At 43.0% G+C, this 15,253-nt stretch overlaps 1 protein-coding gene across 5 annotated transcripts in view; it reads left to right on the top strand.

Annotated features, from left to right (window-relative positions):
- The first annotated feature begins 692 nt into the window (after positions 1 to 692).
- LOC122553482 (spermatogenesis-associated protein 7-like) overlaps positions 693 to 15,253 on the top strand; it is a 90,801-nt gene continuing 76,240 nt past the window's right edge. For all 5 annotated transcript variants that reach the window (XR_015757876.1, XM_087989724.1, XM_087989723.1 and 2 more), the window contains exon 1: positions 693 to 944. Coding sequence is in view for 2 of the 5 variants with exons in the window: in XM_043697292.2 (XP_043553227.1) it covers positions 908 to 944 (37 nt within the window). In the remaining 3 variants the exon portion in view is untranslated. The remainder of the gene's footprint in view (positions 945 to 15,253) is intronic.

The raw sequence follows: 15,253 nt of genomic DNA, 5'->3' as shown, positions 1-15,253 counted from the left end.
ATTCTCTTTCCATACTCCTGTATAACCCAGCTCTCTTTATTCCTTACCCTCCATTTCCACTTACTGTCTTTCTGAGCTCATCTCTCACTCCAGCTCCCTCTCTACCTTTCTTTTCCTTCCTCTCTCAATTGTCCCTTTACCTATACTCCTTCGGTCCCTCCTTTGCTTCCTTATTCTCCCTCATTCACTCAACCCCTCCCTCATCCTTCTTGTCACTCTCCTTCCTCCTGACCCTACCTTTCCTGCCAGCGCACCGTTCTCCTCTGGTCCTCCTCCCTCTTTTTTCCAATCTCCCCTCTCTCCCCATCCCCTCTTTCATTTTGCCATTGACCCCCCCCCCCCCCCCATCCCCATCCCCATCCCCATCCCCATCTCCATCTGTCTCTCTGTTCCTCTGTCCCCCTTTCCCTGTCCGCTCCTTGCCTCCCCTCTCTACCCCAATCCTCTCTCTCTTCATGGTTCCTCCCCACGCCTTTCCTCCTCATCTTATCTCCCCCCCCCCAACCGCTGTTATCGCCCTGTTTGTCTTCTCCCCCCTCTCTCGCCTGTTCTCTCTGTCTTCCATCTCTCTCTCCTCCCTTTCTCCCCCAAACTCCTTCTGAACCGCCCCCCCCCCCTTCCTTCTCATCCGCCGATTCCATCCTTTCTCTTCCCTCCCTGACCCCTTCGCCTCTCAACTCCCTCACCGCATCTTGTTCACACTCCCCCTTCGTCAGAGGCTCTGTCTCCAAGGTAACGGTGACGCGAGAGCCCCGGGCCCCGGGCCCCGCCGCTCGCCCATTGGTTGATGATCGCGGTTGGGGTTAGCGGCAATGGCGGCCGGACGGAGGTGAGGCGGTTATGGGCCTGGGCAGTGCCCGCACTAGAATTCAGAATAAACCTGACTCTGTGATACCCAAGAGAGAGCATGGGAAAGATCATTATTAACATGGCCAACAAGAAAGGTAGGTGCTGGCTGCTGAGCTTTGTGTGGTAACAGCGAGTGGTGCTGAGTCAGGCTTTAATCTGAAACCGGGCGATTATGGAGAAAACTGAGGCTGTACTTTATTCCATCAGTGTAAATGGGCACGAGACAGAAACATCTGCCCTCAACACAGCATTCAACATTCATCTTAAATGTTTCAGTTTTCTTCTCGAATTACATGCATGCAATTCTGCTTTGGATTTTGGCTTGTAACTGGTTTAATGCCATGAGAATCGCTGTTCCTTCTTTTCCCTTTTCGCCTACACTTTTCCCTTTTCGCCTACACATCTTTAATGTCTGGTAAATTTAACTAATCTACAGTGGAGTTTTATAACCCAAACATTGATGCGATTTAAAAGTTGAAGGACCTCGACGCTTGGTGAACTCCTCGTATTTTTAAATTATTTTAACATATGCCACCTTTTCAAAATAAAATAATTCTGGTGGTTGTTATCAAAATATTTAATTGCATTTAATTTAATCAAAATATATTTTAAGTTAATAGCTTTGTCATCACATACTTAGAACTGTTAGCATGGCATTGTAACATATAGCATATTTTCAGAGTCGATAAGATGTGTGTATGTGGTTGGTTGGATATATGTATTCTTAAACAAAATCAGAACAAACAAATCATTTGCTTCCAAGTGTTTTTTTTAACTGACACAAAGTAAACCTTCAAATTTTAAACTTTCTTTTTGGATTTAAACCAGTGAAGTAATGCTCTTGCATTATGAGAATGTGTGATGATGTCACAATGCCTGTGTAAATTATACTCATGAAAGTATCAACAATGACTAGTAATACCTCTATTACCATCAAATCGTACAGATGATTGCAATCTGTGTCTTATTCGTAAAGATACAGCTGTGACATTACTGTGCACTTATGCACTGTGTACTCTCCAAACTGGAGTAGACTTCACTTATACTGTTATCTAAAATCTGCAGCTTGTGTCAACCAACCAAGTTCTGAAAGTTTCATGTCTGCAGTCCTAGAAAAATTTATTCTTGAGATAAATGACCCGAAACATCTGTTGATACATATACTTTTAATCAATACAAATGGAGTAATATTTTTGAGGATACTTCCCCTAATGTGATGTATTAATTTATTAGGCTGTAAATACACAATGTTGATCCCATAATGGAAGTTACTACAATGGTAGCACCACATTTTAAAAAAAACTGTTTGAAAAAGTTACCAATCATATGTTTACTGAAAAGTTCAACTGGAACTTTAGTGTGTATGTTGTTTTCTGAACAGTCAGGGCAGGCAGGGACAAAGCAAAGATCAAGGTAGGACTGATAAATTAAACTGCATTTATTTCAATGCAAAAGGCTGAACAGGGAAGGCAGATGGATTCAGGGCTTTGTTAGGAACATGGGATTGGCAGCTTAAGGTTGCAAGATACAAATGCGACAGGAAGGATAGAAAGGGAGGCAGGAGAGGAGGGGGAGTGGTGTTTTTGATAAGGAATAGCATTACAGTTGTATTTAGGGAGGATATTCCTGGAAATACATCCAGGGAAGTTATTTGGGTGGAATTGAGAAATAAGAAAGGGATAATCACCTTATTGGGATTGTATTATAGACCCCCTAACAGTCAGCTGGATATTGAGAAACAAATTTGTAAGGAGATTTCAGTTATCTGTAAGAATAATAGGGTGGTTATGGTGGGGCATTTTAACTTTCCAAACAGAAACTGGGACTGCCATACTGTTAAGGGTTTAAATAGGGAGGAATTTGTTAAGTGTGTACAAGAAAAATTTCTGATTCAGTATATGGATGTACCTACTAGAGAAGGTGCAAAACTTGACCTACTCTTGGGAATAAGGTGACAGAAGTGTCAGTGGGGGAGCACTTTGGGGCTAGCGACCATAATTCTGTTAGTTTTAAAATAGTGATGGAAAAGGATAGACCAGATCTAAAAGTTGAAATTCTAAATTGCACAAAGGCTAATTTTGATGGTATTGAGCAAGAACTTTCGAAAGCTGATTGGGCGCAGATGTTCTCAGGTAAAGGGACGGCTTGAAAATGGAAGCCTTCAGAAATGAGATAATGAGAGTTCAGAGACAGTATATTCCTGTGAGGGTGAAAGGAAAGGCTGGTAGGTATAGGGAATACTGGATGATGAGAGAAATGGAGGGCTTTGGTTAAGACAAAGAAGGAAGCATATGTCAGGCTTTCCTGAAGAAGGGCTCATGCCCGAAACGTTGATTCTCCTGCTCTTTGGACACTGCCTGACCTGCTGCGCTTTTCCAGCAACACATTTTCAGCTCTGATCTCCAGCATCTGCAGTCCTCACTTTCTCCTATGTCAGATATAGACAGGATAGACTGAGTGAATCCTTAGAGTATAAATGCAGTAGGAGTATACTTAAGAGGGAAATTAGGAAGGCAAAAATGAGACATGAGATAACTTTGGCAAATAGGGTTAGGGAGAATCCAAAGGGGTTTTACAAATACATTAAGGACAAAAGGGTAACTAGGGAGAGAATAGGGCCCCTCAAAGATCAGCAAGGCGGCTTTGTGTGAAGCCGCAGGAGATGGGGGAGACACTAAACAAGTATTTTGCATCAGTGTTTACTGTGGAGAAGGACATGGAAGACCCTAATACTCAGAGGGAAATTGAGAATCAAGAGGGGAATTGAGAAACAAACTTGTAAGGAGATCTCAGCTATCTGTAAGAATAATAGGGTGATTATGGTAGGGGATTTTAACTTTCCAAACATAGCCTGGGACTGCCATAGTGTTAATGGTTTAGAATGGAGAGGAATTCGTCAAGTGCGTACAAGACAATTTTCTGATTCAGTATGTGGATGTACCTACTAGAGAAGGTGCAAAACCTGACCTACTCTTGGGAAATAAGGCAGGGCAGGTGACTGAGGTGTCCATGGGGGAGCACTTTGGGGCCAGCGACCATAATTCTATTAGTTTTAAATAGTGATGGAAAAGGATAGACCAGATCTAAAAGTTGAAGTCCTAAATTGGAGAAAGGCCAATTTTGACAGTATTAGGTAAGAACTTTCGAAAGCTGATTGGGCGCAGATGTTCGCAGGTAAAGGGACGGCTCGAAAATGGGAAGCCTTCAGAAATGAGATAACGAGAATTCAGAAAAAGTATATTCCTGTCAAGGAGAAAGGAAAGGCTGGTAGGTGTAGGGAATGCTGGATGACTAAAGAAATTGAGGGTTTGGTTAAGAAAAAGAAGGAAGCATATGTAAGGTATCGACAGGATAGAATCAAGTGAATCCTTAGAAGAATATAAAGGAGGTAGGAGTATACTTAAGAGGGAAAACAGGAGGGCAAAAATGGACTTGAGATAGCTTTGGCAAATAGAATTAAGGAGAATCCAAAGGGTTTTCATAAACACATTAAGGACAAATAGGTAACTAGGGAGAGAATAGAGCCCCTCAAAGATCAGCAAGGCAACCTTTATGTGGAGCCGCAGAAAATTGGCGAGATACTAAATGAGAATATTGCATCAGTATTTACTGTGGAAAGGATATGGAAGATATAGACTGTAGGGAAATAGATGATGACATCTTGCAAAATGTCCAGCTTACAGAGGAGGAAGTGCTGGATGTCTTGAAAAGGGTAAAGGTGGATAAATCCCCAGGACCTGATCAGGTGTACCCTGTGGGAAGCTAGAGAACAGTTTAAGAACGGTGGTAAGGACAAGCCAGGGAACTATAGACCAGTGAGCCTGACCCCGATGGTGGGCAAGTTGTTGGAGGGAATCCTGAGGGACAGGATGTACATGTATTTGGAAAGGAAAGGACTAATTAGGGACAATCAACATGACTTTGTGTGTGGGAAATCTTGTCTCTCAAACTTGAGTTTTTTGAGAAAGTAACAAAGAGGATTGATGAGGGCAGAGCTGTAGATGTGATCTATATGAACTTCAGTAAGGCGTTCGACAAGGTTCCCCATGGGAGACTGATTAGCAAGGTTAGATCTCACGGAATGCAGGAAGATCTAGCCATTTGGATACAGAACTGGCTCAAAGGTAAAAGGCAGAGGGTGGTGGTGGAGGGTTGTTTTTCAGACTGGAGGCCTGTGACCAGTGGAGTGCCACAACAATCGGTGTTGGGTCCTCTATCTTTTGTCATTTACATAAATGATTTGGATGTGAGCATAAGAGGTACAGTTAGTAAGTTTGCAGATGACACCAAAATTGGAGGTGTAGTGGACAGTGAAGAGGGTTACCTCAGGATCTTGACCAGATGGGCCATTGGGCTGAGAAGTGGCAGATGGAGTTTAATTCAGATAAATGTGAGGTGCTGCATTTTGGGAAAGCAAATCTTAGCAGGACTTATACACTTAATGGTAAGGTCCTAGGGAGTGTTGCTGAACAAAGAGACCTTGGAGTGCAGGTTCATAGCTCCTTGAAAGTGAGTCGCAGGTAGATAGGATAGTGAAGAAGCCGTTTGGTATGCTTTCTTTTATTGGTCAGAGTATTGAGTACAGGAGTTGGGAAGGTCATGTTGCGGCTGTACAGAACATTGGTTAGGCGCACTGTTGGAATATTGTGTGCAATTCTGGTCTCTTTCCTATCAGAAAGATGTTGTGAAGCTTGAAAGGGTTCAGAAAAGATCTACAAGGATATTGCCAGGGTTGGAGGATTTGAGCTATAGGGAGAGGCTGAACAGGCTGGGGCTGTTTTTCCTGGAGCGTCGGAGGCTGAGGGGTGACCTTATGGAGGTTTACAAAATTATGAGGGGCATGGATAGGGTAAATAGGCAAAGTCTTTTTCCTGGGGTCAGGGAGTTCAGAACTAGAGGGCATAGGTTTAGGGTGAGAGGGGAAAGATATAAAAGACATCTGAGGGGCAACCTTTTCACGCAGAGGGTGGTACGTGTATGGATTGAGTTGCCAGAGGAAGTGGTGGAGGCTGGTACAATTGCAACATTTAAGATGCATTTGGATGGGTATATGAATAGGAAGGGTTGGAGGGATATGGACCAGGTGCTGGCAGGTGGGACTAGATTGGGTTGGGATATGTGGTCGGCATGGACGGGTTGGACCGAAGAGTCTGTTCCATGCTGTACATCTCTATGACTGTCTATAGAATGTGGGGAAATAGATGGTGACATTTTGAAAAATGTCCATATTACAGAGGATGAAGTGCTGGATGTCTTGAAATGCATAAAGGTGGATAAATCCCCAGGACCTGATCAGGTGTACCCTCGAACTCTGGGAAGCTAGAAAAGTCATTGGTGGGCACCTTGTGGAGATATTTGCATCATCAATAGTCACAGGTGTGGAGCTGGAAGACTGGAGGTTGGCTAATGTGGTACCATTATTTAAGAAAGTTGGTAAGGACAAGCCAGGAAACTACAGACGTCAGTGGTGGGCAAGTTGTTTGAGAGAATCCTGAGGGATAGGATATACATGTATTTGGAAAGGCAAGGACTAATTAGGGATAGTCAACATGGCTTTATGCATGGGAAATCATGTCTTACAAACTTGATTGAGTTTTTTGAAGAAGTAACAAAGAGGATTGATGAGGGCAGAGTGGTTGACGTGATGTATATGGACTTCAGTAAGGCATTCGACAAGGTTCCCCATGGGACACTGTTAGCAAGATTAGATCTCATGGCATACAGGGAGAACTAGTCACTTTGATACAGAACTGGCTCAAAGGTAGAAGACAAAGGGTATTGGTGGAGGGTTGTTTTTCAGACTGGATGCCTGTGACCAGTGGAGTGCCACAAGGATCGGTGCTGGATCCACTACTTTTTGTCATTTATATAAATGATTTGGATGTGAGCATAGGATGTATAGTTAGTAAATTTGCAGATGACACCAAAATTGGAGGTGTAGTGGACAGTGAAGAAGGTTACCTCCGATTACAATGGGATCTTGATCAGGTGGGCCAATGGGCTGAGGAGTGGCAAATGGAGTTTAATTTAGATAAATGCGAAGTATTGCATTTTGGGAAAGCAAATCTGAGCAGGACTTACACACTTAATGGTAAGGTCCTAGGGACTGTTGCTGGACAGAGAGACTTTGGAGTGCAGGTTCATAGCTCCTTGAAAGTAGAATCCAGGTCGATAGAATAGTGAAGAAGGCATTTGATATGCTTTCCTTCATTAGTCGGAGTATTGAGTACAGGACTTGGGTTGTTAAAATACATATTCGAGATGGCACAGTGAATCCCTAATGGACTCTGCCTGTAAGCTTCTCTTGGTTTGTCCCGGAGATCATTGTCTGTGGTCATCCAGAATATAAAACTCTTACACCAGTCCATTGAGACTAAGAATAGATGTCCTTAATTCTTCTGAACAAATGCTCACCTCCCCCCCACCTCTGGTCAAACGCTTTCCAGCATCTCCTTTGCTAATGTGCAAGGCTACCAGCTTTCTCATTCCCTCCATTTATCATTTTCTGATAACAATACAGCATATACAAGTATAATTAGTCCATTCAGTCCATTTGTATTTTCAGCAAGTCGAGCACCTCTTCGGAAAGATACCTGATTTGGCATAAAAGTTCACACATGGAGGTACAGGAGTGAACACTGGTCGATTAAAAAGATTCTTCTTTAGCTTGGGTGAAAAGCAATGCATGGTCCATTTCAAGCATAAGCAGACAACAATGTACATTCCTCAGATGAGACCAAGGATTATCAGTGCATCCCACACGAACTATCCACACAGTGAATCCATCCACATCAGTCGGATGATGGTGGGGCAGGTATCTTTCCTGTGTCTTGACCCGTTTTATTGATGACATCTGTGTCCTATACAATGTCTTTAGAGAAGTCGTCTATGTAGGTGCAACATTGTGGGCCAGTGACAGAACAAGCGCTTCCTTCTTTCGCAAGGAGGAGATCTAGCACTAATCGATTGTGAAGTGTCATCATCCGGGTCTCCTGTAGTTCTTTGTTCAATAGTTTCAACATGTGGGCAGTTGAGTTGGTAAGTTTTTCAAAGTCATATGCAAGGTCACCTATCTGATCTAGGGTCATCTCAACACCCTGGCCAGGAATAAGACCTCCCATGAACCTAGACCACCATGTTTGTTGATGGAAGAAGTCATGCAAGTCTTGTTTTGTTTTTCCTCTAATTTTTGTTCCGTAGCGATTCACATATTGGTGGGCTTTCCATTCATTATCTAACTTAGTTATTTTATGGTGGAGGGTAAAATGTGATAAGGTGTGCACAAAAGCACAACATCCATACCAGTCTTTGGGTAAATATAGGTAAGCCTTGTTTTCACATAGCCAGTGAAAGTTAAACAGAGTTCCGAGGGCGCACTTCTGTGAGTGAATGATGAGTCCACTCAGAACGAGGGCTGAATCTTGCAAACAGTGGGTGTTATCAAAAGTTTGCTTATCCAAATGTATTAGTGGATGGAGAGTAGGAGTACGACCAGTGTCTTTTATAACATTTTTAAGCAGTATTTGCTTCACTTGCCTCATGTTCTTTCAATGCACCATTCTAACAGTGGACCAATGTTAATGTTGGATCCTTTAGGTTTGTTAGTGCACTTTACACAGCGACATGCTTTTTCTACCGAATGGGTTTTGTCATCGCAGGTGAGGGGTTGCATAAGTGGGTGAGTCTTATTCATACATTGTACATCAGAATGATGGAAGAGTGAGCAGACGACACATAGATCAGAGTGTTTAGCTTGAATAAAGAAACCATTTGCAACAGAAGGGGGATTAGGGGTGCATAGTATTTTTGGTCTTTCTTCACCTTTCCAGCTTGTCTTACTAATTACAGTAGCTCTGAAAGCAGAAGCTGTATAAAGGTATTTCTGCCAGTAGGCGTAGGTCAGATAGGAGAAGGTTCTGTTGAGAAGGTATAGGTTGACTGTCTCAGAGCAATAGATGCCTTAGCGTTCTTGACTTCAGTACTATGTGTTCAATATTGCAATTGGAATGGTTCCTTTTGGGAGGGGAACAGACAAACATTTCAAAGTGACAGTTTTCGGGTGATGGAGTGGATGAAATTATGGAATCATGCCATCTCATGACAACTGGCACTGATGTATTGTAAGGGTGACAATAATGTCGAAAGTGATGTTCTGATGTGCAATGTGAATAGCTTAAATGAGTTTCAGCTGGACAGCTGCATTCATAGCTTCCAGAAGTATTGGTATAAGTTTCATGGAGCTGACAAATTCTATCTTCAAGGGCAGCAGTAGGGAAATAATATATTCTTCGTCGTCAGAGCATCCCAAAGCACCAGTGCCATTGCCAGTGTAGCTGTGATTACATTGGCATTCTACACCTAAATTGTTGGTTTTGTTTCTGTAAGTGGCATTGGGGTGACAAGTGGGACACATTAGTGTTCTCATGGTATCAAGGGTAGTGTTCAGAATCACAGGGGTAGCAAAATAGCTAGTGGTTGGCGGAGTGAGTGTTGTTAATTTCTGCTGTTTTGTGGTCATCAGGGTTGTCTTATCATGAGTGGTAGTAACGACGTCAGTGATAGTGATGGTGGTGGGTGATGATATAGTCGTCAGTGTAAGGGGAAGAGTCATTGATGGGTATCTGATGGTCTCATTGTTTTGGCATGTGGTATCCTCTGAAGTATCGTTTAGATTGATAAAATTAATTCCTGTGATACTGTTCATACCAACAAACGTACATACCACCTTAGTTGCTTCTCCATTTGATTCATTAGCATTGACACAAATTCCGTTCATACAGTCACATTGGAGGTTTAGCCAGTTCAGAGATATTACAGATGGGCAGATTGCATCTGGGCGCATGTACATGGGTTTTCATCAGATGATTGCACTCGTACTAATACGAGGATTGTGAGGGTGATACAAGTTTCCAATATCCTTTGTAGAATCATGTTGAAAGTCCTTCTATTTTTATTGCAATTTCAGTTGTCAGAAGAACTTGATAAGGACCTTTCCAGCAAGGGTCCATTTTTTTCCCTATTAAAGTCTTTCAATAGTACGTAGTCATCAGGGTTGATGTCTTTAAACGTTGGAGCTCTTTCTTCTTTCTTCCCTGGTACCCAAAAGGCTTCTTTGATCTATTGATAATAAGACTGCAATACTTTGGTTAGCTTAGTCAGGGGTCTGTGGATTTTTTCTGCCATTAGATGCACCTCAACAAGATGATGGGCCAGCAGTGGTGCAGGCCAGGGAGTCATTAGGGGCTTTCCACATACTAGTTCAGTCACCGAGAATCCTGTTTCCTTCTGGGTCATGGTTCTCAAATTAAAAAGGGCAGTTGGGAGTACTAGCAGTCAATTAAGGCACATTGCCTCTACCAACTTGCTTATCTGGTCTTTTAAAGTACGATTTGCTCTTTCTACAATTTCTGCTGCATGGGGATGTTTGGGACAATGGAATCTCTGATTCATATTCAGACTCTGAGATTCGCACGGAAGTGGGGGCCGTTATTGGAAGAGACCATTACTCGTGTTCCAAATCTAGAATTTCCCTTAGAATTTTACAGGTAGTTTTTGCTGTGCAGTCAGTACAGGGATAAGCTTCAATCTATCTACTAAATACATCAGTTATCACTAAGCAATACTTATAGCAATAGCATCTAGGTAATTCTATAAAATCTAACTGGATAGTATCAAAAGGTGCACTTGGCAAGGGAGTTGCACCTGGTGGACACTTTACTCCTTTCCCGGGATTATGTTTTTGACAAATTAGGCAAGTTGCAGCTTGTTTTGCTTTTTCTTGTTAGTGGGGATTCCACCAAGTTTGGAGAATTCTGTCCATCATTCCCTCCTTACCTACATGCGTATGTAGGCGTATGTAGAATAGGCAAAAGCAAATCTGACAGACATGTCTGTTCTACCGGCGTAACTCAAAAGTCCAGTATAACTAATTACATGACAACAATGTTTATCCACCCTTGTTTTTCCTCATCAGAGGCATCCCCCGATGGGTCCATATTTGCACTAGGTCAGCTCATGGTCGGGGTATCAGAAGAGGAAAAAGGAGGATCTACCTTTGGTTTCCTGTTCGTCATTTGAGTGATCACATCTCTTTGTTCAAAAGCTGCCTTCTTAGCAGCTGCGTCAGCAGCATAGTTGCCTTTAGTGCCATCAGAAGCATTAGAGGAGTCAGCGGAACATTTGATAATTACCAATTGAGAGGGAGGTTGATTAGCACAGAGGAGATTAGCAACGCAGGCAGCATGGAGGATTGGGGTTCCTGATTAGGTAAGAAAGCCATGCTGTTGCCAGAGTTGACCAAAACCTTGGACGTAGTGAGAGTCAGTGTAAATATTAGCTGACTTCCCTTCAGCAAGTATACCGGCATGGATAAGAGCAAGGAGCTCAGCTTGTTGGGCAGAACAAGGTGGATCGATGGAATAAGATTCTATCATTTGAATCAAAGTGACAATCGCATATCCTGACATGTATTTACATAAAAATTAGAGAAACCATCTAAACCTTGTAGGCCTTCAGCATTGTCTGAGATTTGAAAGTCAATGTCATTTACAAGCTTAGTGGGAAGCGATGAAACAGTGGCTCCCATGTTGACCATGAATTCAGTATCACGACCATTAATGTTAAGGGTTGGCATAGGTTTATCCTCAGGGCTAGCGTAACCACAGGAAGCTTCACAGGAGGATGATGACCTACATCAGGGAGTCAGGTTCGGAAAGGGTTCTCTGCACTAAGAGGGACAAACTGCTGGGGTCCCTGGGGAGGGGTATCAGAAGATTGCTGGCTTCCTCCATTCTGGTGATCAACAGGGGGCTGCCTAGGGGAAGGGCAGTTCTTGGACCAATGTCCTGGTTGATTAGAGTTGTTTGGGGGCTGTAGGGGGTGGGAGAGGCGCACAGGAATAGTAAGAGGATTTATAGGGAGAATTTATAGGGAGTAAGGGGCATCATGGACTATTGAGGAGGACCCCAAGGTCCATAAGGATGTTGTTGATTTACAGTACCGGCCCTATTGTTTTGCCATACTGGAAGACAGGCAGAAGTGAGGACTGCAGATGCTGGAAATCAGAGTCTAGATTAGAGTGGTGCTGGAAAAGCGCAACAGGTCAGGCAGCAGGAAAATCGACGTCTCGGGCAAAAGCCCTTCATTCCTGACGAAAGGCTTTTGCCCGAAATGTTGATTCTCCTGCTCCTCGGATGTTGCCTGACCTGCTGTGCTTTTCCAGCACCACTCTAATCTAGATACTGGATGACAGTATGAGGGTTCCATTCAATAACCTAGCTGGCCTTGTAGACAGGAATGTCTAGTTGGAGTTCTGATTTTAGGTCTAGCCCTTGCAGTTTGGGCAAATTCAGTCTTGACCTTAGCTGTAGAGGCCTTACTGTCAAGATCCTTTAGTTCGGGGTAGCTCAGTGGGTTAGCACTGCGGCCTCACAGCATCAGGGACCCAGCCTCGGGCGACCGTCTGTGTGGAGTTTGCACATTCTCCCGTGTCTGCGTGGGTTTCCTCTGGGTGCTCCGGTTTCCTCCCACAATCCAAAGATGTGCAGGTAAGGTGGATTGGCCATGCTAAATTGCCTATAGTGTTAGGTGCATGAGTCAGGGGAAATGTAGAGATGTAAGGGAATGGATCTGGGTGGCTTACTCTTTGGAGTGTCGGTGTGGACTTGTTGGGCTGAAGGGCGTGTTTCCACACTGTAGGGATTCTAAGTTCCCGGACGTAACGTACTTCTCGGCTGAATTGTTCAAACAGCATCTTGACAGTGCATATTATGGGTTTTAATAGCTTTCTGTACCTAGTGAGGAAGGATGATCATACAATAAGGCATTAAATTGGGGTGATTGTCCTTGTGGGTACTGATTTTCACCAGAGTAAGCACCAAAGCAGTCTTTAAAGCAGACAAGGAACTCCTCAGCTCCTTCGCTTGAGCGAGGTTTAAGTGTGAAGATTTTACTCGCGTCGATTGCACGGCCCACAGCTTGTCGGAGGCAGGTAATAACCCAGTCTGACCTATTAGATTCACCTGGATGCATAAGCGCGATTTGGGTATGCTTATTACATTGTAAAGTTTCTAAGAGCTTAGTCCATTTTTCTGGGGAAAGAGCATATTCCAGGAGCAAGTCTTGGGAGGCTGCATTGTAAATGGCCTTAGTCCTATTAATATAATTAACAAATCCTTCGGGATTTTTTTCCATAGTCTGGAGCCTTATTGATAATGCTAGAGAGTTCATGAGGTTTCCAAGGTTGATAAAGATTAACAAATGGATTTTGTCCCTGATTCTAGGCAAGTGAATTAGGGATTCTTCTATTCGGGACATTTCCCCTTGGCCATTTCATATCAGGGTGAGTGCGAGGACTAACATTAAGGTCCCTAAACTTTCATTGTAATTCATCAATGTCTTCAGGACTCATTTGTGGTGGGGCAATGGCACTCAAAGGTGCTTTCTCCAGGTTCCCTTATGCCTTAATCTTAGTTGGCACTTTCGTCCTCAGAATAGAAAGGGGGGAGGTTCAGGTGCTTTTGTTTTGTAGCGCGTGTTCGCTTTGGTTGTACTACGGGTGGGTTTCGAGGAAGTCCCTATTGGGGAACTGGAAGAGGTCAGTTAACAGGAGAGGGAGCATAATAAAAGGTCTTCTCCTCTGAATCCGATTCAAATTCCTCACTTGCAGGAGAATCATTGTCCTCTAATAATGGGTCTTTGGGATAGCTGGAGTCGAAGGAGTTGTCCTTGTTGTCTGTCTGGTCCCGTGTGGCTACAGCTGCTGCCTGATTTTTATTTACTGGTTTCCCTTTTCTTTGGGGCCCCTGAAATTTCAGATTAGGTTGTGGTTCTCTGCCTTCTTTATGTTTTGCTATTTTTTTCCTTTGGCCAACTCCAATTCTGTTTCTAAATCATGTGCTTCACATTTGCGTTTTAGGTCTATCCAATCTAATTCAAGTCCTTCCTCAGTTAATGATACGCCTTTTAATAGAGTTTGTCTCCATGATATCTGCATGAATTTTTCCCATTTTCCTTTAGCTATATTTTTCCACATATATTATTTCTTTCTTTTTACTCCCACAACCTTTTTTCCATATCTCTCGTTCAACTTTCAGAAGTAGATTTAGTTCATGTGTGCCTCCCTGAGGCCGGTCCTTATTCTGTCGGGCAGCTGCATCTGATATTCCATTTAATTGTTTCATATAATGAGGATACATATTCACTATCTCTGTTAAGGGACATTTGCCCTCTGTCTCATCTAGGGTCGCACCCATATTTATCCTATTTATTGTATACCTTCTCAAAATTCTTACTGTTATCTCTTACCTTCACGAGGTCTCTATTTTTAGTACGTATTTAAACGGTCTAATTTGGGGTTCTGTCAGGGTGCGTGAAAGTGAAATGGGGAAAGCAGCACACAAAAATGCAGACAGAGAGCAACCGAGGTATAACCTTACCTTGCCATTGGTCTCAAGCCCGATCTTTAGATGAAGCTCCTCTTTTCCAGTATCCCTCACACATATCCCTTGTTGGAATCCTGCTCACAGCATGAAATTGTTAAAGTACCTATTCGAGATGGCTCAGAGAATCCCTAATGGACTCTACCTGTAAGCCTCTCTTGGTTCGTCCCAGTGATCGTACTCTGTGATAGTCTGGAATATAAAACTCTTACTGACAGTTTAGTTTAAATTGTTACCTTTAAATGTTATACTATAACATAGATACCTATAAGCCAAGCATGAGCTAAGGTTCTAAACCCATTAGCAGAGTAGCGGTGCCAGCTCTTACCACTAAGAACTCTCTCAGGCTACTCCCTTTATTGCCGCAAACCAGCTGTCTTTATACAGAAATTGGTGTTAAAATTACAAAAACACCACATGTCCTTAATCAGACAAGCAACAATAAAATGGTAAAAGTTTGCAGAGAAAGAGAAACTCATGGATAGGTCTGAGTATGCTTGACTAATTAAGCTACATGCACATCGAAGTGGGAACTTTGATAAAGCCAGGCCGAATGGCCAATTTCTTTGGCTACATAGCCTTCCCTTTTAACAGTACGTCATAACAAGGAACTAGTCTAAGCTATATGGAAAAAGTCATTAGGTAACGTTGCTCATCTAAAATGCCCAACATCATTGTCCTACAAATGGCCTTTTCTTTTAAAGTCATCTTAGATTCCCAGAATGCAAACTAAATTAACATTCCTGGATCTTGAGCTCCAGGGAGCAAAACACTGATCATATACCCATCCCAGATGCCTTTTAAATGTTGCAATTGTACCAGCCTCCACCACTTCCTCTGGCAGCTCATTTCATACACACACCACCCTCTGCATGAAAATGGTGCCTTTAGGTCCCTTTTATATCTTTCCCCTCTCACCCTAAGTCTATGCTCTCTAGTTCTGGACTCCCCCATCCCCACGAAAA

Source organism: Chiloscyllium plagiosum, unplaced genomic scaffold (assembly GCF_037043375.1).
Source record: "Chiloscyllium plagiosum isolate Xiang-an unplaced genomic scaffold, Cpla_swu_hap1 HiC_scaffold_8, whole genome shotgun sequence".
NCBI classification, from domain to species: domain Eukaryota; kingdom Metazoa; phylum Chordata; class Chondrichthyes; order Orectolobiformes; family Hemiscylliidae; genus Chiloscyllium; species Chiloscyllium plagiosum.
This window is presented reverse-complemented; position numbering and strand designations above follow the sequence as displayed.